This window comes from Diabrotica undecimpunctata, chromosome 3 (assembly GCF_040954645.1).
Source record: "Diabrotica undecimpunctata isolate CICGRU chromosome 3, icDiaUnde3, whole genome shotgun sequence".
Taxonomy (NCBI): domain Eukaryota; kingdom Metazoa; phylum Arthropoda; class Insecta; order Coleoptera; family Chrysomelidae; genus Diabrotica; species Diabrotica undecimpunctata.
This window is the reverse complement of record NC_092805.1, coordinates 95,911,568-95,936,436: the sequence shown is the minus strand read 5'-3', so window position 1 is coordinate 95,936,436 and position 24,869 is coordinate 95,911,568. Positions and strand designations below refer to the sequence as shown.

The window sequence follows — 24,869 nt, the reverse complement described above, 5'->3', positions numbered from 1 at the left end:
TATCTGCAAATAGATTTAGTATTTCTATTTCTAATGTCAAATTTCCAAACTTACAACTAAAATTTTACAAGTGCTTCTTCTTCTCATTGCGCCGTCTCCTTTCGAAGGTTGGCGATCCAAATGGCAATTGTAGTTCTGGAAACTGCTGCGCGAAAGATCTCTGCGGATGAGCGGTCGAACCATCTCCTCAGGTCTTTCAGCCACGAGTTCTGGCGTCTTCCTACTGATCTTTTGCCCTGTACTTTTCCTTCCAGTATAACTTGAAGTAATTCATATCTTTCGCCTCTCAGCACATGACCCAAGTATTGCATTTTCCTCTCTTTGATTATTCTTAGTAATTCTTTTTGTTTACACATGCGACGAAGTACCTCAACATTAGTAACTCTTTGTACCCATGGAATCCTCAAGTGCTAAATAAGATAAATGTTTGATGATGAAGAGGGTAAGTTTAGCAGATGAACAGCAGGGTTTTCGCAGTGGAAGATCTTGTACAGATGCAACATTCGTTATAAAGCAAATTACTAAAAAGAGAGAAGAATCACGAGAGTATAATAGACCAGCATTTCTGTGTCTGATTGACCTAAAGAAAGCGATTGACAGAGTAAGACTCAAAGATGTAATCCATCTTCTATATAATAGAGAAGTTCCCCTAAATATTATAAAAACTATTAAAATAATCTACCAAAACAACAAAATGGAGGTCAATGGACAACTTACAGAACCTATAGAAATAGGCAGCAGAATAAGACAAGTGGTTGAGCCCCATGCTCTTCAATTTGATAATGGATAAAATCATCAAAAGCATTATTAAAAAAAGAATTTAGTATGACAATCTCATCTGAGAAAATTAAAATAATAGTAGTCATCTAAGAACTAATCAGATGTAAAATAGAAATTGATGGCATCAGTATTGAACAGGTAATAGAAATAAAATAACTGGGAATTACACTGTCTAGCTATGGAGAACTGGACAAAGAAGTGAGAGATCAAGTACAAAATGCAAATAGATAGGAAGGAGGCCTTAATAACACTATATGGTGAAACAGACATTAACACTGAGATGAGGTCAAGAATTTATAAAGTCAGTGTAAGACCAATAATGACATATGCCCCAGAACAAGACCCGACACAGCCACAACGTAAAGGCTACTGGAAACGGCAGAGATGAGAGTACTGGACGTACAAAAGAGAGTACAAAAAAGTATCGGACGACGTGCAAAAGGTGGAGTGACAACCTTCCATATAGGGAATAATCCGCCAATGAACAAGCAGAATTGCTTATAAAGAGGAAGAAGAAGAAGAAGATTTAAAATGTCTGGTAGATGGTCCTATTCAGAATCATTTAGCTTTATTACTAAGTTACTACTGTATGTGCCTAAGTAATTTACTTTCTCTGTGTAAAAAAGAAGAAACTGATTATGAATGATGATTGAGAACTAAGACGAAAAGAAAATGATGAAATATCTCAAGTGTGGAGAAGAAGAAATTAGAATGGAGAACGAATCAACCTCATACTTGACACCGATGGTAATAGGAATATGAGTGTTGATGGATAAATCGGATCTAATAAGAGTATGTCAGCTGTAAAGAGGCAATAAATTTTGACAAACTTGACTAGCTTGATATGATAATTAATGATAATTAAAATAATATTGTTCTGAAGCTATTTTCTTGTAGTATCTTAATACCCACCATCATTAAAATTTGTTGAGCATTGTCAAAAACGTTACTTTAAAATGTTATTGAGAGAGTACCAAAAAAGAAATACTAACTGTAGAATTTCATCGGTAAAATTGAAAAAAGCAACATTTAATAAACGAAAATTATTTAACACCGAAACTTTATTATTAGATGAATTTTTAAATACTTTTTTACTATGCATTATGCAACATTATTATTTTAAATAAAAATTTAACGTAACAATTTTACTTTAGTTTAAAAATTTAACGGAGTACAAATTTAATGGTACACCGTCTTTCCGATTGTCCATATTATCTACGGGAGTGAAGATCTTAATGGTGAATATATTATTAATACCTATAAATCCATAATTATGAGTTAAATATTAGTTGGATGATTTTCACAAAAAAGTAACTGACGTTAATGTTTAAAATATTATATTTTTCGCTTGCATATTATTTGTTTATTTTACCTTGGATACGGTTACCATAAACACACTTATTATATCCTAGAGCAGTGGTTCCCAAACTTTTAATCTCGCGTACCACACACGAAATTATAAATTAGTAGCGTACCACTGAATTGTGGTAATCTTTAAAAAACCTTGAAAATGGTAAAGTAATAAAAACTGCAACAACTGTTTATGACAACATTATTATTTATTAATTATAGGAAAAAATACAATATACTCAGTGCGAAAAATGATGCTGCGTGTTCGAGACAAGAGAGGAAATATCTGGCTCAGTTGTACTTAATTTCAGGCGCAAATTAGTGTCTATGTTAAGCTTGTTACGATATTTATTTTTTATTATCAACATAGCAGAAAATCCGCTCTCACAGAGATATGTGGTTGTAAATGGAATTAGAAACAGTAATACTTTTCTGGACAGCGATGGATATTCATTTTTAACTTTTAGCCAAAATTCACACAGCTCTTCTTTGTTGAATTCCACTTGCAAAGCTCCATCGCAAGATAACTCTATCAGAGATTCCTTTTCATTTACACTTAAATTTTTACGAACACTATCCAGATCCGAAACGAATGGGTTCCTTATCCAATTGAACTCCGAATAATCTTCTTTAAAATATTCTTCAAATATTTCAACGATCATTTGGCTGTGATTTTTGATGTTATTGATCACAATTTCACTCACTGTAAGTTCATTTTCAGTTAAAAAAATTTCTAAATTAGGAAAAGATGCTAGGTTCTCATTCGACACGCTCTTTTCAATCATTTGAAATTTTTGATAAATGCTTTTTTTTCATTTACTGAAAATCTATTTGTAGATCTACCTTGCAAACTTAGATTTAAGTCGTTGATGCGATTGAAAATGTCTGATAAGTAAGCCAATGATATAAGCCAGTGTTCGTCTGTCAGTCGATTGCGTAATTCAAAATCAGTCCCCATCAGGAACAGCTGCACCTCAGAACGTAACTGGAATAATCTGTTCAGCATTTTGCCTCGCGAAAGCCATCTAACCTCTGTATGTAGCAGCAACTGAATATGGTTACTGCCCATTTCGAAACACAAGTTTGAAAATAAACGAGAGTTAAGTGCCCGAGATTTAATAAAATTTACCACCTTGATTGCATCTTGGAGAACATTTTTAAATTGTTCGGGCATTCGTTTTACTGCTAACGCTTGTCTGTGTATACTGCAGTGCATAAAAGTACAATTCTTAGCAACAGATTTTACTTTTGTGGCTACACCTCCGAATCTACCTATCATAGCTCGAGCGCCATCTGAGCAGAAGCCAACGCAATTCATCCAGTCAAGTCCATTTTCAGCAAAGAATTCATCAAGTTTGTTGAAAATTCCATCCGCTGCAGTTCGTGTTAATAACGGCCAACAGAATAAATAATCTTCCTTAATTGTTTTATTTTCATGTATATACCGCACGTAAACCATAAGTTGAGCATAGTTCGTTACATCTGTACTCACATCAAGTTGTATCGAAAAGAAATCGCTACTTTTTACATGAGTGATGACTTTATTTTTAACATTTGATGCCATACTATCGATCCTACGTTGAACGGTATTATTGGACAGTTATATCAGTTCTAGCTTTTTAGCTGACGCCTCACCCAATATACAGGTTTTTTTTTGCTGCAGGTAACAACAACTCTTCGCCAATTGTGTGAGCTTTCCTGACTTTGCAATTCTTACGCTAACTAAGAATGATGCCTCTACTGATTTTTCGGTACTACCAGTAAATGAAGACATGACTTTCTTAGTGCTTTTCATTTCTGTTAATTTTCGGGTGAAAAAATCCTTCGGTTTGCTTACTAATGTAGAATGTTTTGTGTTAAAATGACGATTCAGTAATGAGGGTTTCATACTTTGATTTGATAAAATTTCAAAGCAGATGACACACTGAGGGCGTGGCTCATTATTTACATCCGTCACCGTAAATCCAATATTTATGTATTCTGGGTCATATTTTCTAGTAATTTTTCGAATTTTAGTAGGTATTTTATCTTCTTGAATTACCGCACAATCTGGCTACGAAGTGGAACTCGATGGTAAAGAATTTTTAACATCATCTTGAATCACTGCACAATTTAATTCTTGAGATGAACTTGGTGGTACATTATTTTGAGCACACGGTCTTTTTACACTACTAAGCCACTTATCCATGTTAATTCAAATACATTAAACTTGACTTAAAACAAATTAGATAGGTAATTTGACGAATGCTAGCTGGTTGGACGTGCGTGCGGACGCTTGATAGCTTTGTAACTGTTTGACTTGACTCGCATCTCGGTCGCACGGTCGCCGAAGGCGCCCGTGCGATTGAGGCGTGTGGTCACACGTTTTTGCATTTGATCGATTGTCAGCAAACGCGGCACCCATCGCGCGGATAGCTTTTTCAAGTCCAAATGATGGTGAATGATATTGTGTACGCATTTGTAGAAAATTTTTAGGACCTCTATTAGCTAGCGGAACTTAATTCGGCGATCTGCCATAATCATGTCATGGACTTTGTTGTTCATTTCCGGCGTGGTGATTTCATTTGGCCTCCCGGGACGCTTATCATCAAAAACAGTCGTACGACCACGAACACATTCAGCTTTCCAAAATTTTACTGTTGCTAACGAAGGTGCAATCTCACCATATACTTCGTCCAGGTCGGCTTTGATTTGCACATTCGTTTTACCCTTTTTGTGGAAGAACTTAATCACTGAACGATACTCGATTTTTTCCATTTCTCCGAAAACACAAAATTTGCTTGATTTTGACGGCTTACAAACCAAACTAATTGTTTTTAAAACTTAAAATTTTGACAGAGGTGATGTCATGAAAGGCAAATGTCAACACCGAAACCAATTCGGTATCAAGTAATGCCATTTATCAAAGGCTAGTTTAATATCAATCTATCCTCGTACTAAAAATATTTATATATATTTTTATAGGTGCGGTAAAATAAGAATACAACTTCATAATATAATCAACAAATATAAAAATAAATGTTTTAGAATAGGATATATAAAATAAAATATAAAAAAGAATACTTTTCGGGCTAAAATAATTCAATTAGAAACGTGAACTAAACATAAAAAAGAATAAAAATTAACATACCAATTCCTGAAAGTAAGCCAATACTATGGTCTCATTTATGTCAGCTCTTTTATTTTTCAATTTCTATTGAATAAATATTTTGTACTCTGTGCCTCAGATGACCTGGATTAAAGCGGCAATAAATGTTCTGTTGCCTTTATTGCACCTTCTCGAATATTTTCTGGTAAATCCGTAACTGAATGTAAATCCAACTGACAACTATATAAGGTCATCACCAAACGTCAAAATAACAACAACTGTCATATACTACTTCAAATACTTAATTTGTCATCCTCCTCAGTCCTAATCCCCTTTGGGATGAAGTGACACTATCAGGCCTTTACAGTTTTTTTAAGATTTCCCTCCATCCTTCCCTGTTCTGGGCTAGTTGTTCGGCTTCATGTAACCCTTGGTTAATCAATATTTTTGTTTGATCTACCCAACGGATTGGAGATCTTCCCCTAGGTCTCTTTCCTTTAACTCTACCCTCGACTATCAGTTTTTCCATCGTACCTGTTCTTCTAGCAATGTGTCCAAAATACTGCAAATATCTCTGTTGTATTTGTTTAAGCAATCTATCCTTTACTTTAAGTTGTTGTAATATCGATTTGTTAGTGCGATGATCAATCTCGGATATTCTTAACATGCGGCGGTATACCCACATTTCAAAAGCGGGGAAAAATGAGTGCCCTTACCAGCCCTAGTTTTGTGTGTATTGTTATGCTAGAATTTTTACAAATTGTTACCAGTTTCATCATAGCTGTTTTAGCAATAGTCAACCTTCTGCGTATATATCTGTCACACTCTCCGTCATTTGTTATTAGGGACCCCAGGTATATGAAATTATTTACTACTTCAAAGCCCCCAATTTCTTTAATGTGTTGAAGATTATTCCGAGCTCTGTCTACTATCATGATCTTTGTCTTACTCCTATTTAGCTTTAGTCCATATGTTTTGCTTTTATCCTCCAGACATCTCATTATGTTTTCCATTTTTTTTTGATTTGCCGCGATTATTGAAGTGTCATCAGCATATCTCAAGTTACTGATTTTTTGACCTCCTACTGACATTCCACCCTTCCATCCGTCTAGTACCTTTTGCATAATGTGTTCGCTGTAGATATTAAACAAAGTTGGCGAGATTATGCATCCCTGCCTGACACCTGCCTCTGTTCTAAAGTGATCGTAATGGGTGTTGTTTATTTTTACTGTGCAGTATTTTTATATAGATTTCTAATTAGTTGAATTAAGTGGTGGAGTGTTCCCATTTCCGCTAGTATGGATCATAGCTGCTGTCATTTGACTTTATCGAAGGCCTTTGTGTAATCCACGAAGCACATAAGCATAGGAGTAATGAATTCACGAGTTTTTTCGATTAGCTGTCTGACATTAAGGATGTGTTCTCTTGTGCCTTTTCCTGGGACAAATCCCGCTTGTTCTTCTGATATCTGAGGCAATAGAAAAACTTTTAGTCTTTCATGTATTACATGAAGTAGAACCTTGCTTGCATGGGATATTATGGTTAGTGTTCTGTAGTTGCTGCAATCTAGTGGAGTTCCTTTTTTAATTATAGGAATAAAAGTGGATGTTTTCCAGTCGTTGGGCCACTCTCCAGTTTCCCAAATATTTTTGCAGATCATATGCATATAACATTTACTCCAACATCTCCAGTCTCTTTTAAAACTTCTGCGGTGATCTGGTCTGCGCCAGGAGATTTTCTATTTTTTAACTTTTTGATTGCTTTTTCTACCTCTGTCATAGACTGCTAAAAATATTCATATATAGATATTTATTTTGTAGATGCAGTAAAATAAAAAGTAAAAAAGTCTCAATTTTAGTTTTTACATTATGTTAAGTGAAAAATAAAAGCTTGAATGTACCAGCGGTCTTACCGGATGATTACGCCCATTGAGCAACATCAATCCCTCGAGCCAGAGACCCTCTGGCCGGATTATGTTGCTCTCCGGGAGTAATCATCTTAATAACACCATTGGTGTATAAATACCTATTTTCGCTAGACAGGTATATTATTATAAAGCTAAGTAAAGTATAATTGAAATTAACCAATATACCTCAATTTTAGATTGAATTACTTAAAGAAACCAAATATTACTGTAATATGATTAGGCAAATAAATATGATAGAGTAACGTCAGCGAGTGCAAGAAAATAAAATATTTTTCCGTCGACCATCCATTTATGATTAATTTTAACACCCTAAAAATCATTTATTAATGACCCCTATTAATGAATGATTTTCTATTAATGAACGATTTCATTATAGGCAATACAACATACATTGCTTGTATAAATTAATTTAACCACATTTAACGCTCTGTGATTGGCAGTTACCTGTGGTGTAGGCAACCAAATATACCTATTTATATTCCCACTAAGAAATGAAGTAGCCGCTGTAAGTACTGTCTGTCATTGTATGTTATTATTTATCGTTAAGTAAATAAAAATTTAAACTAAGATATTTTTATTTCTGAAAAGTACGGTCGACGGAAAAGTTTTGTAACGAACTCGTGAATTAAAATGGCGATTAACAATCTCGAACATTAACGCACTCGCTTCGCTCGCGCGTTAATATATCTCAATTGTTAATCGTCCTTATTAATACACTTGTTGGTTAAATAACTATTAAATGTAAAGTAAATGTTAATCGATTCTACTAATATAAGAATTATTGTTAAAATTATGGATGTTTGCTTTAAGGAAGTGCGTAGGATTACTTAAAATTACTAATTTATTTACTTTTAAAATGTTTTATGAGCAGGTTTTATGTTTTTTTTTTAATTTTAGAAAGAAATAAATGCGAATGTGGTCGTACGTACAAACATCACTCGTCACTTTGGAGGCATCTGAAGTTCGAATGTGGCAAAGATCCAAATTTTGAATGTTTAACACCGGGTTGCAAGTACACAGCCAAACTTAAAGAAAATCTTACAAAGCATTGTATTAGGTATAACCACAAGATGTAGTGATCTGTCCTAAAGGTTTATTAAAGCAATTCTTAAAAAATATTGAACTTTTATTGTTTATCTCAAATTAGTCAGACCAAACAAACTATAAATAAGTTTAAGGTAAACGAATTACATTATTATTTAATCATTGTGTTCACTCTACGGTAGTTTTATATTATCGTACATAATATCATAAGAGAGAAAATTTTGCGGGCAATATTTTCGACTGGTATGAAAGTTTGTTGCCTGAAATTTTCGCGAATTTTTACAGTTAAATCACGAGACGTCCATTGATTTTGTCAAAATTTCATAAGCGACAATTGCCAAAAGTTAACAAACTTGAATAAAACCAGAAGAAAACTTTGCCAATTTTCTCTCGAATGATATTCGACAAAATATTTCACGAGACAATTAATACACCATATCAACGAAATATAATCTTTATTTATTTGTACAATTATAAGCTATAATATTATGTAGTTAGCCCATTCTTTTCTACCAAAGCATGATTTTGTGTATTATTGACCTGTAGCATTTGGGAACTCGAAGGTTCAGCTTCATTTGTGGTTCTGAGATTTTCGATCAACTTCTGGTGGTGACTGGAATCCAGCTGCAGATATGGTTTTATAAAGCTTGCATTTGAGTGACCTGTTAATTTTATTAACTCCTATTCAGAAACACCTCGCTTGAACAAGGCTGACACAGCTGAAGATCAATGAGAATGGTTTGTTATTTTATGTTTTTTCGTGTGTATTTCAATTTTTTCCGCTGACATTTTTGTCCACTTAGATACCGTGTTGATTCCAAGTGGACAGTTTTTGAACCAAGATCCATCTTTCCATTTGGGGTGAACGGTAAGAAAGAGTCTGTCTGATAAAATCTTCGGTCCCCTTTTTTTCATTAATTTCCAAAATAATCTAAGAGGGCATAAATTTTATATATATATTTAGGGATTCTACAGTATTCACTGCCTTCCCTCGCTCAACCGTTTCCATCTCTCTCTGTTGTTCCATTCTCCATCGTTTAGTCCTCTCTTACTCATGGCGTCGTCTACTTCGTTCCTCCAGGATTTTCGGGGTCGTCCTCTTTTCCTCCTTCCTATGGGGCTCCATGCGGTTATTCTCTTTATCCATCTGCTGTCGCTAGTTCTTCTTACATGTCCATACCACTTTAGTCTTTTTTGTTCTATATATGTTAGTATGTCTGTTTCTATTGATGTTCTTTGCTTTATTTCGTCATTACTTCTCCTATCCATTCTTGTTACTCTGCAGCATCTTCGCAGGCATTCCATCTCTGTTGCTACTATCTTACTGCTGTTTTTCTTGTTTATGATCCAATTTTCAGCCCCATATGTCATAATACTTCGCACTAATGTTTTATAAATCAGCGTTTTTGTCTTCATATTTAGGTGTCTATCCCACCATACTGAGTTAAGTTGTCGGATTGCTGTTCTTGTTTGTCCTAATCTTTGTGTAATTTCTTTCTCTGTTGTTGCCTTTTTCGTGATTATGAACCCCAGGTATTTGAATTGATCCTTTCCTTTGATTGTTACGTTGTCATCAATCTGTAGATCTTCTATGTCTTCTTCACTTGTAGATAGGTACTCTGTTTTCTAACTTGTAGATAGGTTAATATCTAGGCCAGCCTTGGTATATTCTTCTTGTAGTTTCTTCATCATGTAGCTAAGGTCGTCTTGGTCTTGTGCAATCACTACTTGATCGTCTGCAAAACTTAACGTATATAGGTATTCGTTCCGTACCGGTACTCCCATGACTTAGAGCAGGCATAAATTTTCATTTGATGAATTTCTTACCAGCCGTTTGCTCCTTGCCAAACTTTTTAAACCTCCTTGATTTGTTTTGGAAACAATGCTGTTGTATTCAATTCGGCCCGTAAATTCTCCCATAACATCAAATTCCTTCTGGAAAAAGTGAATCTTGCAGTTTATGACCTCATTACCTCTCCAAGCAAGTTCAAATGAGCAAAGGTGAAACTTTTTTTGTGCTCCGTCGGTGGTTTCCTCGTCGTAGCTTTGGATGATTTTAATGGTTCTTCGGTGGATAATGCTTTTGAACTGAGTTTTCTTTTTTCTTGAACACTCCCTCTTGGTATTTCTGGCCAAACTTGCACATTTTAAAGATATATCTGTGAAAGGGCCAATTTTTATGCCGTACTCCGTAAAATATTTTTCTTGTACCATTTTTGCTGTAGTATTCCACGTTGACTTTACAGACGACTCTTTATAGTCTTTGCCATTGCCTTTTTTTATGTTAAAGACATAATCCTCTAAAATTTTTGCTAGTTCCGTTAGGGTAGTTTTTCAAGTAAAATTTCTCACCCGTAGGAACTCCGAAAATTGGGTCCAAAAAGAGCTTCTGGACCTCTGCGTATTCAATGGGACATTTTCCGAAACCAATTTTTGGTTTCTTTACCTGACTGGAATCCAAAACTTGATTTTTGTCTGGGTTCATTATATCTGTCCAAAATTGATTACGCCTCAATGACGTTTGTCAAACTGACTACAATAAAATTACCAGACACCTTTGTGACGAATCTGTCATAATTTTGTCGCTGGGAAATCACGGTCAGGAAGGAGTTTTATCAGTAGGAAACGTGGCGTTGCTATGACGTTTTATCAGTTAAAAATAGTCGACTATATCACTAAAATCTGAGTTTTTTTTATTCGAAAATGTGTTTATTTTACAGATTGCTACATAATTTTTTATCATTTGTTATTAATATTACGTTTTATTTATTAATGAGCTATTTATTAACCCTCTAAACACTTGTAGTTGAAAGTGTTTGTTTGCTAGTTCTGTGAATTTTATATACCTTAAGATGTATCTACCTTACCAACCACGTTTTATGATATTGTACTTACAATCCGTTTTAATGTTAAGATGCTATAAACTATTTTAATTGTGGGGATTTTGAAAATTCTCAAATAATTCGTTTTCACCTATATTTATTAGAGTTATTATAATAATTATCTGTTTCTGGTTGAAGCAGTTAGTGTTTTTTTTTATTTACATGTTATATTATAAGGTATATTATGAACTATTGTTGTATTTGCTATTCTCTCTTGGTGTTTAAATAAGTGTGTTATAATTAATATTAATGTAGTATAAAAATGGCTAAATTTTAAACTCAAACTCTCTTTCTCTCTCTCCCTCTCTGCGTACTGTGAAGCATGAAAGTTCAAATCGAGATTCGGTAAACTAAGTGACATCTAAGTCTGTAGCGTTTTCACTTTTCTAGTTATAAATGCCCTTAACTGTAGATTGTGCTGTACTACGACCTATATTAGTGTTTATTGTGTCTAACTACGCCGTATTTTCAAATGTCCATATACTTAATTTTGTCTGTATTTAATCTAGCTAAAAAGTACGTATGATCCATTCGTTCAGCTCGGGGATATTTTTACAGATTTATAGTCGAAAACCTACAACACAAACATTCCTGCCTCACGCTACAGCTCAAATAAACTTTTGCAGATTTCTTTCATTGAAAAAAGAAGAAATTTTACAAATAACGGGAGTGTATACTAAACACATACAATTTTCCGTTTATATTTAAAAAATGTATTTGTTGTTGATAAATTTAACATAGTGCAGTAAATATTTGTATTAATCGCGCTGTTTATTTTATTTAATACAGTTCTATTAAAATATAATTAGTTTAAATTAACTTTAAACTTGTTTACGTATGGAAGTTTTTAACATTGCCGAATTTTACATTCGAATATATAAAAATTTACTATTGGACACAAATCTGCCTAGCATAACGGCGTCAATTGTTGGAAAATTACTACTATTTGGTTTGCTAAATCTTCTTTTTCAGGAAATTGTACTTATTTTGTAAGATAAAAAAACCAAAGTTTTTGTTGGTTTTATCATTCGAAAATTTTAACAGCGATGAAGTATGTCGCATTTTCAACCTTTTCTGATTGACTGCCTAATTGTATGGAACTAATTTCCTGGAACTAATATTTTGTTAATAAATAAATATTGATTGACGGTGAATAATTTTATTTTATTTATTATTTTTTGTGCTATATTTGCCATAATAGTACCAAAAAAATGATGATGGTACAAATACTATTTTGTAAATAGTAATTTTTCTATTCGTATACACAAATCTATAAACAATAAAACAATGAAAACTGTGTTCTCAAAACTTCCACAAAATTTAATATCACTACAGCTCTTTCGGCAAAGTGCCTTTCTCAAGTGATTTATTTTTGGTATGTCTTTACACTTTATAATCTTTAACGGAATAGGTTGAGGAGGGGAGTACAAGTTGGTCATTCAGAATAATGTCTGTATTTTTTTAATTTGTGAATTTCCATAGATTCCTTTATAGATAGCTTAAGGCCTTTACTTTGGATGTGAAGAATTTGAAATTCGTCATTAAAAGAATGATTATAATCCAGAAGGTGAAGTGCGTATGTAGAATCTGTTTTTCTATTATTGAAATCCCTTTTATGTTCTACTATAGATTTGTTAAAAGTTCTCCCACTTTGACCGATGTAAGTTTTTGGGCAGAACCCACAGCCTCCGAAATTACACTCTTTTATTAAACTACATAAACCTGATCACCCAATAAGACCTGTAGTTTTTTTTTATACAACTTCGTCATATAAACTTAAAAAAAACTGTTAGAAATTATTTTAGAACAGACTAAATTTTCACCTAAATTTATCCTAAAAAATACAATAGAACTAGTTAATAAAATACAACATTTTCAATTATCTAAAAACTCTAGGTTAATTTCATTTGGCGTAAAAAATCTTTTTCACAGTATTCCTCCTACAGAAACTCTTGTTCTAGTGAAAAACCTTTTAGACCATAATATTAAAAATCCAATCATTACATTTTACAAATCAAAATTTTACATCTTCTTGAAATTTGCATAAACAAGGACTACTTTGAATTTAATAATCAAATATATACAAATAACAGTGCAGGACTTATAATGGGTAATCCTCCTAAGCCCATTGCTATCAGATATTTTTATAGATCATCTAGAGACAAAGATTTCATAAAATAGTTTTTATATTGGAGGAGATACTTAGACGATGTACTGGTATATTTTACAGGAACTAACAGCAACTTGACCAAATTTTATCATACATTAATTCACTTTATAGTCATATTGAATTTACAATAGAAGCACAACAAAATCAATCCATAAATTTTTTAGATTTAATAAATATCAGACTTTAAAACAAACATGAGTTCTCCGTATTTCATAAACATACCCATACTGACACGACTGTACACAATTCATCATTCCATGCTACACAACATAAATTGGCAGCCTACCATAGCATGTTACATAGATTAATAATAGAAATCCCGGTGTCAAGATACAACTTTGAGATAGAATTAAATATCATTAAGCAAATAGCAGTAAACAATGGGTACAACGAACAGACAATTCAAACAAATCAAAAACCACATAAGAAAGCCCCGAAATTAGTATTTCCACCACCAGAAAAAAACACCCAGTACCTTCTGCTCGGTTATATATACAGGCAAGGTATCAAAAAAATAGCCAAACCCATAAAAAAAAAGGAATAGCACCAGCTTTTAGAACGAACAACAACTTAGGTAAATATATTAAAAACAAGAGCCAAAATAAAAAGCACTTACACAGTGGTGTATACAAACTTAAATGTGGTGACTGCCCAAAAACTTACATCGGTCAACTGGTAGAACTTTTAACAAACGTATAGCGGAACATAAAAGGACTTTCAATAATTCTGTATTTGTACACAGAAAAAGTTGGGGAGCTTCCAAGTGATTTTGAGAGCTATCCATATATCACACAAATGAAATTATCTCCAGTTCATTATATTAGTTGTTCGGCGATTTTCTATAACCACTGTAAATAAATCGGACTTAATTGGAACAAAAATACATTAACTAAGCCGTTAAGTCTTCTTCCATATATTTATGTCGTTGGGAACATTTGCTCATCAATTCAGGACAATATATTCGACCATTTCAAATGCATTCTCACATAATCTTTATGTTGCTTTGTCCCGTGTATTCATTAACAAATGTGACATTTGAGTAACAAGTATAAAGTAAGAACGCAAACGAAACTGCAAATTACGTTAAGTCTAGTTGCCTGAGGCTCTAAAAGTAATTTTCTTATGGAGCTGAAGATTATAACAACTTTTACTGCTAGGCCTTTGGCCTGGAATATTTTCTCAGTAGGCTATTCTAAGCTTCTTCTCCAATTTTTGGAAATATCGAATCAGAATAGTTTTTGAATGATAAAAGGAGTATCATCTCCCTCTGTAACTACATTACCAAGTTACTATATACTTGATAATCGTTTGGTATGATCAGAATATCATTTTTTTTGTAACCCAAACTCTTTTCAACAATCTTTGGCATGTTTTGCTGGCGCTAAGGCTTTGGATAGGATTTTTTGAATACAACTGTTTCTCACTAATCCAAGGCCACAAAGATATTCTAACTCATTAAAAATGTTTAGTTTAATACTTTTCATCATGGGAGCATCTACGTAGATTAAATTTTTATCTTCTAGTTAACGGTATTGGAAATGTTTTGTCTACCTTGGATATAAAGCATTCCTTAAGGAACCATTTTTCATTTTACATTAAATTATATTTACGGTAGTTTGTATTCAATCAGTCGTAAACTAGAGCCATTTAGCTTAATTAGAAGGTCATTGACCAAAAGTAATAGGTAGATACAGTAGTATCCCACCTTTCTTAGTGAATATACAGGGGGTGTCAAACGTCTGGTTTCTTTTATTACGGGTAAATAACAAGTATGTAAAAAAATATATTAAAGATGTCTATAATTTAAAATTATTTTCGATTATGCTTTGTTTCTTAGGGCAATGTGCAGTATTTAAAACTATTAATACCAACATGAGTTTTACCCAATGTAAATAAATTTCAAATTATGGTACATATTATAGAGAATCCACAAATAAGAATGCTTCAGTTGAGCAATAATACAGAGTTAAGTGCAACGACAGTTCGAAGTATTATAAAGAAAAACAAATTTAGTTGCATTCGGAGTTAAATGAAAATGATTTTCAAAGAAAAATTAATATTTTTGTATCTGGGTGGAAGAAATGTTAAGTCGAAATGTAAATCTTTTAGAAAATATTTTAGAAAATATTTTATTTTGTGTCGAATCGGAATTTTATCACAATAATCGTCATTATTACTCCGATGAAATTAACCTATTTCGAGTCACGCCCCAGAACAGGTGGTCGTTGAATGTTTGGGTAGATATTGTTAGATCATACGTTATTCGACCTTACTTCTTCGATTGAACGGGCTTGTTAGAGAATGTTCCATTGGGAATTAGACAAAACATGTGGTTTCAACATAACGGAGCACCACCGCATCGTACAAAAAAATGTTGGACGTGTGCTAAATAATAACTACAGCGACAGTTTTATTGGATACGGTGGTACTGTGGAATGGCCCCCAAGATCTCCAGAACTAAGTGGAGATCTTGGATCTTAAATATTTATGATACACCACAGTGTGCTTAATACTGCTAGGTTTTTACGAATTTATTACCACCTTAGTAATTTTTTACCCCCCCCCCCCAACAACCCGTTATAGAACGTCAATAATTGTGTTAGATTAAAATTTATGGGGAAAATATTCTTTTTTTTCAAATTCACTTTCCTCTACTTATAACTGAAATAAAAAAGTGTTTTTTAAGCTTTTACTAAACTTAAACCACCCTGATACTTTTGTACCCCTAAACCAATCTTATTTGGAAACGTTCCCGCTAGCCAAATATTCGAACAAGCAGAATTAAAACAAAACTTTTGAGTTACCACAGGTTTTGATAGGTTTTTACAAATTTATTACCACCCTAGTAATTTTTCACCCCTTAAATACTCCCTACGAGAAGTCAATATTAAGCTATTAAGCGGAAGCTCGAATATTAAGCTAGCTAATTCAAATAAAAATTTTGAAATACGACATGATTCTGCTCGATTTTTACTAATTTTTCGCCTCTCAACTAACCCGTGGTAGCTTAGGTTAAAATAAAAAAAAAGTAATTTTTAAATATCACTGTCTGCTACAAAGCTTTTCCAATTTATTTACCACCTTCACAATTGTTTACCCCTCTATGACAAGCCAATAATTCTGCTAGGTTGAATTTTGAACTAACAAAATAAAATTAAAAAAGTATTTTTAATAATTTATTTGGTACTGATAGCGTACTCCTAGTTTTTAATAAAAACAAGTGGTTTTATTAAATAGTTTTTTAAAATTAAAGTGTTTATCTACTAGATACTACTACGTAAGTCATCTATACGTAATTATTATTTTATTATTGTGAAAAGAAAACGTCAAATAATAAATATACACTACCGTACAAACATTTTGTGAGGTTAGCTGCTATAAGTAGCTTATGGTAGCATGCGACTGGTTTTTCATTTACCAGAGTCGGAGTAAGGCCTTCGCCACCGCAGCTTAAAATGACTTCACACAATGTAAACACACCTTCCGATCTAACCAGTCCAGTAAATCAACGTTCGAATATCACAAACAGTTATGCTTCAGCCGCTTCACATTCTTTTCCGAGTAAGAACCAAGCAATTGTTTTTAGTTGTATCGATAATGCTAAACTGCAGGATTATCTCATTCCTTTGGGTACAATCATCAACCCAAAAAATATTATTTTTTCATCTAGATTATCTCATAATAGAATCTGCATGTATTTGGCAAACAAAACCGTAGTAGATAACTTCATGACACAACATGGCTCTATAGAAGTACTCGGCGAAGTTGTAACAGCACGAAGACTTGTCTCTCCAGCAGAAAGACTAGTCTTGTCTGGAGTCTGCCCGTCAATTCCTCATCAAGTATTAGTTGAAGAATTACAGAATATCGGTTTAAAGCTTATTTCCCCAATAACATTTCTGAAAATTAGCTCGACTCTTCCCGAATATAGTCACATATTGAGCTTTCGGAGGCAAGTTTATATAAGCCCTATAACATCACCAATTCCAGATTCTATTCTAATAAATTTCGACCAAACACCTTACCGCATATTTTTGTCACAAGGTACACTCACCTGCTTTATTTGCAAAAATACAGGACACATATCATCCCAATGCAAAACCAGTTCAGTAACGGAATCAACTCATATTGAGTCAAACAATGAAGTACCAAATCAAACAGCTTCAACAAGTATACTACACAAGGTACCAAACACCCAGCAGTCATCAAATTATCCATTATCATATCCGAGCATATCACCTACACCTACAAATCTCCACGACAAAGAAACTACTAATACTCCGACTCATAACAACACTTTTAATCGACCTCATTCAGCGGCAACACCGTTTTCACAAACTTCGGAAGCAATATTTTCCAATCTACCAGCTCCTCTTCCATTAGATACAACTGCAGAAAATTCTAATAAAACTGATACATCATCACAATTTTTTGAAACTACCAATTCAACCAATCTTACAAATAAAACTACAAGCTCGACTTCTGTCACTACCAATGAGTTTGCTCCATTACTTCCAAATGTAATAAAGCCACATCATCTAAGTGAAAACTCTAATAGCAATTGCGAAAACGCAAGTTCTTCCATAAAACGCAGTATTGGTGAGATCGACACGCCTCCTTCAGATTCAGCAATCTCATCAGAAAATCTGTTTGCAAAACCCAAACTCTCCAAACAAAAAAAACCGCGCTCATCTAAAGTTCAATCTACACGGGAAACTCTTGAAAATTTCATTGATAATCATACCCCACCATTCGTTTTAAATTTCCACCAATTGTCCTTACTGATTGATAATGTTCAAGGCTCCCCCGACACTATTAGCGTCGTTAAAGAATTTACAACTGATATGGCTGGTTTACTCCATCTTTTACAAAGCAGCTATCAATATGCAAATGATAGATCTACAAAAAGTAAGTTTACAAAACTTCAAAAGAAACTACTCACCCACTTAGGGAAAGAGATTTCTGACTTAGATAGTGACTCTTCTGTAGACAATCGTTCAGTATCATCTAACTCCGAATCTATTAACAACATTCAACTCGATACTTCAATGGAACATTGATGGATTCTTCCATCGTCTCCCTATGCTACAGCTTCTTTTATCTGAATATTCTCCAGATATTATTTGTCTACAGGAGACAAACTTAAAGACCAATCAGTTGTACAATTCAAAAAATTTCACTTGTTTCCGCAAAGACCGTACAGATGCAAGTCGTGCAAGCGGTGGTGTAGCAATACTAGTAAACAAATCCATCGAGGCGATACAAATTCCAATAGTCAGTGATTTAGAGGCCGTTGCTATCAGAATCATATCTACCAGTTTAGTATCTATTTGTAATGTTTACCTTCCTTCTGACAAACAAGTCAGTTCTGATAGCTTTTGCAGGTTATTAGAGCAACTGCCACGTCCTCGTATAATTCTAGGCGACTTTAATGCTCACAACATAATATGGGGTTCAGATCACACGTCTGTCAGAGGTTCAAGTATTGCCGATATCTTAGATCAACTTAATATAAATTTTCTTAATGATGGTAGCCCTACAAGATTCAATATTTCAACAGGATATTCCTCATGCATCGATTTAACTCTCTGCGACCCAAATTTAGCTCATTGTCTCAGTTGGGACGCTCAAACCTATACATATGGTAGTGACCATTTTCCAATCCTAATTAGAAACCATAATTATCCCTCATCAGGACCCATATTCATATCTAAGTGGAGAATAAAAAATTCAAATTGGCAAGAATTCTCCCAATATATCGATAATAACATTTCCAGTTTGGATATAACAGACGATGTTAACTCGAATGTAGAACAGTTTAATCAACTTATCTTAAGCGCCGCCCACAAATTTATTGGTAAATCTAAATCTGTTAAGGGCCGATGTCCTGTACCATGGTGGAATGACCGTTGTGCTACAGCAATCCGTGAAAGTAAATCAGCCCTAAACCGATACAAAAAACATAAAACATCCGAAAATAAATTAAAATTCAAAATGCTAAAAGCAAGGGCACAGCTAACTGTCAAAACGGCTAAACAATTTTCATGGAACAAATACGTATCGGAAATTAATAGCAATACTCCCCTCTCTGATGTCTGGAACAAAGTTAGGAAAATTTCTGGTTTACATACTTCATATAATTTCACGGGGCTAAAAGAAAATAATAATTTCATAACATCGAGCAGCGATATTGCAAACATTTTTGGAAGAATCTATCAAGGCCACTCATCGAATCAACAGTATACGGCCAATTTTCTCAAAGCCAAAGAATTCGCCGAACAAAATCCCATTTATCTGTTTGAAGCACAAAACAATTCATTAAACCATCCCATCACTTTTCAAGAGATAAACTCATCTATTCTTAACTTGAAGGACTCTAGTCCGGGGCCTGATGATATTCCTTCAGCATTTCTGAAACATCTCCCTGTTTCAGCCATAACGTATCTCTTAAACATATTCAACAGAATTTGGCTTCACCACCAATGGCCAGCTATTTGGTCAAATGCAATAGTCATTCCTTTCCTAAAAACTAATAAACCTAAATATGACCCAGAATCATATCGACCCATATCTCTGACATCGACAACCTGCAAATTACTAGAAAATATTGTTAACTCCAGACTCTCATGGGTTTTAGAAAATTCTAATTTCTTAATCTCCGAGCAAAATGGCTTTAGAAAAGATCGGTCATCCACAGACAACATTTTAGATTTGGAAAGTGAAATACATGAAGCTCTTGCTACAAACCAAAAATGTGTTGCTATATTTTTTGACTTAGAACGTGCATTTAATAAAGCTTGGAAATACAACATTTTAAGACAACTTCATAAATGGAATATTCAAGGTCACTGCCTTGCTTTCATCCAAAACTTTTTAAATAACAGATCTTTTCAAGTAAAAATAAATAATATCTTTTCAAATATTTATAGTTTGGAAAATGGTACACCCCAAGGATCCATACTCAGTCCAACACTATTTCTGGTAGCAATAAACGACATCATCAAAAACATTCAAGCACCCTTACAGGCTCGTTTATACGCTGATGACCTAGTGGTATCTATTAAAGGTAAAAATATTTCCTCAATGTCATCAATCCTTCAAAACTTTTTAGATACTCTCGAAAATTGGTCCAACTTTACAGGTTTTCAATTTTCAGTAGAAAAATCAATAGGAGTCGTATTCTCTTCAAGTTCCTTGCCACAACCTCCTAACCTAAGAATGTATGAGAAACAGCTGGAGTTTAGAGATCACCACAAATTCTTGGGTTTAATCTTTGATTCAAAGTTAACATGGAAAAATCACATCTCAGAACTAATCCTTTCCTGCAATAAAAGATTAAATGTTTTAAGATCTCTCTGTAATAAAAACTGGGGCTCAGACCAATCCACTCTACTCCTCCTGTATAAATCTTTAATACGTTCTAAGCTAGATTATGGAGCAATTGCCTATTCCACTGCTAATAAATCTCTACTGAAATCATTAGATATTATTCATAACAAAAGTCTCAGATTAATCTTAGGGGCTTTCCCAACTACACCTGTATCCAGCATTTATGCTCTTTTAGGAGAACCATCGCTACATCACCGCCGCATGTACCTCGCTCTATCACATGCAGCCTCAGTCGCGAGCAATACTTCAAAGCCAATACATCAAAATACTTTTACAAATAAATATTTAAACTTATTTCAAGGTATTCGCTATACTAAAAAACCATATTACGAAAGAATTAAATCCATTCTTCAAAACCTAAACATCAATTTTCCGGAGGTTTTCTCCTCGGATATTAAATACCCCGAGCCTTGGCTGATCGATATACCAACTTGCGATGCATCTCTAGAGTATTTAGATAAATCTAATACACATCATTCTCTAATTCGGTCCAAGTTTGAGGCCCTCATAAATAAGTACCCCGACTACCATAAAATCTACACAGATGCATCTAAATCCGAAGACGGAGTGGGGGCATCAATCGTTTCTTCAGAAAACAATCTTCTTTTCCGTTTACCCCCAGCATGCAGCACATACTCAGCTGAACTCTATGCCATATACCGTGCTGTGAAACTTCTTAACGAGCTTACACTCACAAAAGCCCTGATTATAACAGATTCCCTTAGCTCTTTAAATTCATTAAAACACATTTTTCCCAAACATCCTTTTGAAAAGTTGCTAAAATACCAGCTTTCCCAAGCTCATGAGCATGGAAGAAGCGTCCAATTTTTATGGGTTCCCTCACACGTCGGAATAACAGGAAATGAAGAAGCTGACAGGATAGCACGAGAGGCAATTTTAAGTGATTTGTCGGAGCCGATAGACAAGTGTGTTTCCACTGACTTAAAAGCTTATTTTAAAAATAAAGTGTTGTGTTTGTGGCGAAATGAGTGGTCTCAAACTAATTCCAATTTAAATAAAATTAAAAATAATGTGTCTCAGTGGTTTCCATCGTCGCGCAATAGACGAGAACAAATTGCGGTTGCGCGTTTACGTCTAGGACATACCAGATTAACGCACTCCTACCTTTTCACAAAGAAAAATCCACCTATATGTGATCAGTGTAACGTCCGATTAACAGTCGAACACTTTTTAACAATTTGTAGTAAATATGACCAAGAAAGACAGCGCTACAAGATCCCAAACGCTCTACCACAGGCTCTAGGTCAAAACTGTTCCTGTGACAATATAGTGAATTATCTCAGATCCATAAACATTTTGTATAATCTGTAGGTGTTTAACTATGTTATTTATATTTTGTTCCGTCGCTAATAACCTTTTGGTGGATGCGACATCTTTTTCTAATAAAAAAAAAAAAAAAAAAAATAATTTATTTTTGTATTGTACTTTTACTTCAACTTTTTACTATTTTTTGCTATCTTCATATTTTTCACCTAACACACTGGGCGTAAATTCCGCACTTGTCGCTCTAATTTTTGAGGCGTAAAGTCGTTCTTTTTAGTCCGGTATAAAAAAATGCACGTTTTCGCATTTCGAGAGGTTCGCATCATGCGTAGATGAATGTGGAGTGGTTTTTACTATTAAAAATTACTCAAAAACTATTGCACTCAGGATAGAACATACTCAGGGACAGTACAGAGGCGCTATATTTGCAATTTATGGCCAAAGTTGAATAATAGTAAAGAGAAGACTTAATCTAATATCCGAGTAAGACTTGCAACCCCCACTCCTTGATTGGTGGTACACTTCGCTCAGGTCTATGGATGTGCCCAATAAATACAACTATTTTAATCTTTTAACAATAGGTGCGCAATGTGTCCCGACCCTCCTTTACAATTAGGTAATTAATGTAATAGAGATAATAAAATTATTTCAATTTTAATATTTTTTACCTGTTTCTTATTCTGCGAAGTATAATAATTCCATTGTATTTACTAAAACTCAACTTGATTTCAGTTATTTTATATTCATAAAAGAGACTCACAATTCGATTTCGCTTAGCCATGTACTCACGTCTCTAATTAGAGTCAATTTTTTAAAACAGTTAAAATTTATAATTTTTGGAATCAAGTATTTTCATATTTTCAATATTTAAATATTTAATCAATAAATATTAGTTAGCACAGAGTAACATTTCAGAATGTTTTCAATTAGGGTAGTTGAGAAAAAAATGACTAGGCTGGTAAAAATATAGTAAATATCTAGCAGAATACGTTTGTATTTGCAAAAAGATTTTGCATTTAGCTAGCGTGAATGCGTAGCTTGTTGAATGTTTCCCATTAACTGTGGCTTAAGGGGTTAAAAATTATGAGGATGGACAAAATTCAGTAAAAACCTGGCAAGCAATTTATACTTTCAGTTACAAGTAGAGTACAGTAAAATTGTAAAAATAGATTTTTTATCACCTGAAATATTAACTCAACAGAATTATTGACTTCTCATTAGGAGTAGTTGAGGGGTGAATAATTACTAAAGTGGTAATAAATTCGTAAAAACGTAGCAGAGCACTGTGGTATATCATAAATATTTTTTTTTTTATTCTACTAGATTTAACCGTAAGCCAGCAGAATCGCTCCCCTTAAGGGTGGTTTGGTGGTGAAAAATTATTAGGGTGGCAATAAATTAGTGAAAAATGGGTGGAAAAATATTACGTAGCTTAAATTGGATTCTGCTCATTTGTCCCCGCTAGCTTAAGGGTCTTGTATAGGACTGTGTTTTGAACATAATCGGCAACAATTTAAACCTTTATTAGCATAGTTTATAATGCATTTTTAAATATAGATTATTAGTTAGGTAAATATTATTACCTAACTAATTTTTATCTATAATAAATCTAATAAATATTAATCAAAGTTTATAAAATTAGGTTATAATTTTTATAATTTTTGTTTGTTATATATTAGTTGGTACAATAGTTTGTAATATATAAATTTATTAATAAAAATCTGTAAGAGTGTAAAATCTACAGTTACTATCTAAATATCTACAAAATGAAACCCGCTAGATATACACAACCTCATATCAAAAGAAAGGTTTTAATAGTTTCTACAAAATACAATACTAATATAAAGGGGGTTCTATTTACAAAACAAAAGGAGAAAATTTTCTTTTTGAAAATAATGATTACACTATAATATATTGTATGGGTACATACAAGATATGGAATTCTTTAAAAATGACACTATACTAGAAAAACTTTCTCATTATATCATTTACATTTTTATTACTTTCGAAAATTAATCCACATCGCTTTAAATCTTACCATTTTTCTCAATAAGAGTGTAAATATTTTGAAAATTCTTAACTTCAGACCTGTAAAACCTTATACAAATTCTTTATATTTTTAAAATTTTTCTAATGTATAGAGTGTTCCATTAAACAAACACAACTTGCGTGCATTATAGACGTCGTTGATATACATCAGTTTCATCATAGTTGTAAACATTTTTTATATACTCCATGGTTTAGCCGTAATAAAAGAAATCCAGTGGTTTGACGCACTCTGTATAGTAATTTATTGAGGATGGGAATACAACAGCGATGATTAAAATTAAGGTAATAAGAAAAAAACAAACAGGAACGTGTGTTTTAAAATTGTATAGTATAATTAAATACCAGTAGCATATACGTGTGCTATTTAACTTTTTGTCTTTTTTCTGTAAATGGTTAACTTTTTAGAAAAATTTACTTTATACGTAACTATCTATACAGTGAGGTCTGAAAGTAACGGATAAATTAATTTTATACAATATTATGAATACAAATGTAAATGGAAAATCCTGAAATTATTCAAATGTATCTTGAACTCCTTAGATACAGTGATACAAAAAAAATTAAATGAAAAGGGGTAGCATGTGATACAGCATTTAAAAGAGTTTTCAATGCTCTATTTAGTAATGTAAATATTTTTTGTGCAGGGATGGTCAAGGAAAAAATTATTTTATTTCATTCCATCAAAAAGCCATCGAGTCAAATCTTTCACGATTCTGGTCTGTTCATTGTTTTGTTGTCAAAAAAGTAAAATCGGATCTCTTTGTTTATTTTGTAAAATAATAGTGTCATAGAACGAATTTAAGTTAGTTAACAATAATTGCAACAATTTAGTCTAAATCATATGCTCAAGATGATCACCGATCATCTCTTAACAGAAAAATAGACGGTGTTGAAAATCTTCGATAA

The 24,869-nt window shown here is 33.3% G+C and overlaps 1 protein-coding gene across 1 annotated transcript; it reads left to right on the top strand.

Annotated features, from left to right (window-relative positions):
* The first annotated feature begins 423 nt into the window (after positions 1-423).
* LOC140435972 (uncharacterized) lies at positions 424-24,869 on the top strand. Its single transcript, XM_072524684.1, has 4 exons — positions 424-442; positions 18,436-19,681; positions 20,171-21,296; positions 24,795-24,869. Exons 1-4 carry the CDS (start codon positions 424-426, stop codon positions 24,867-24,869), a joined length of 2,466 nt encoding a protein of 821 aa, XP_072380785.1.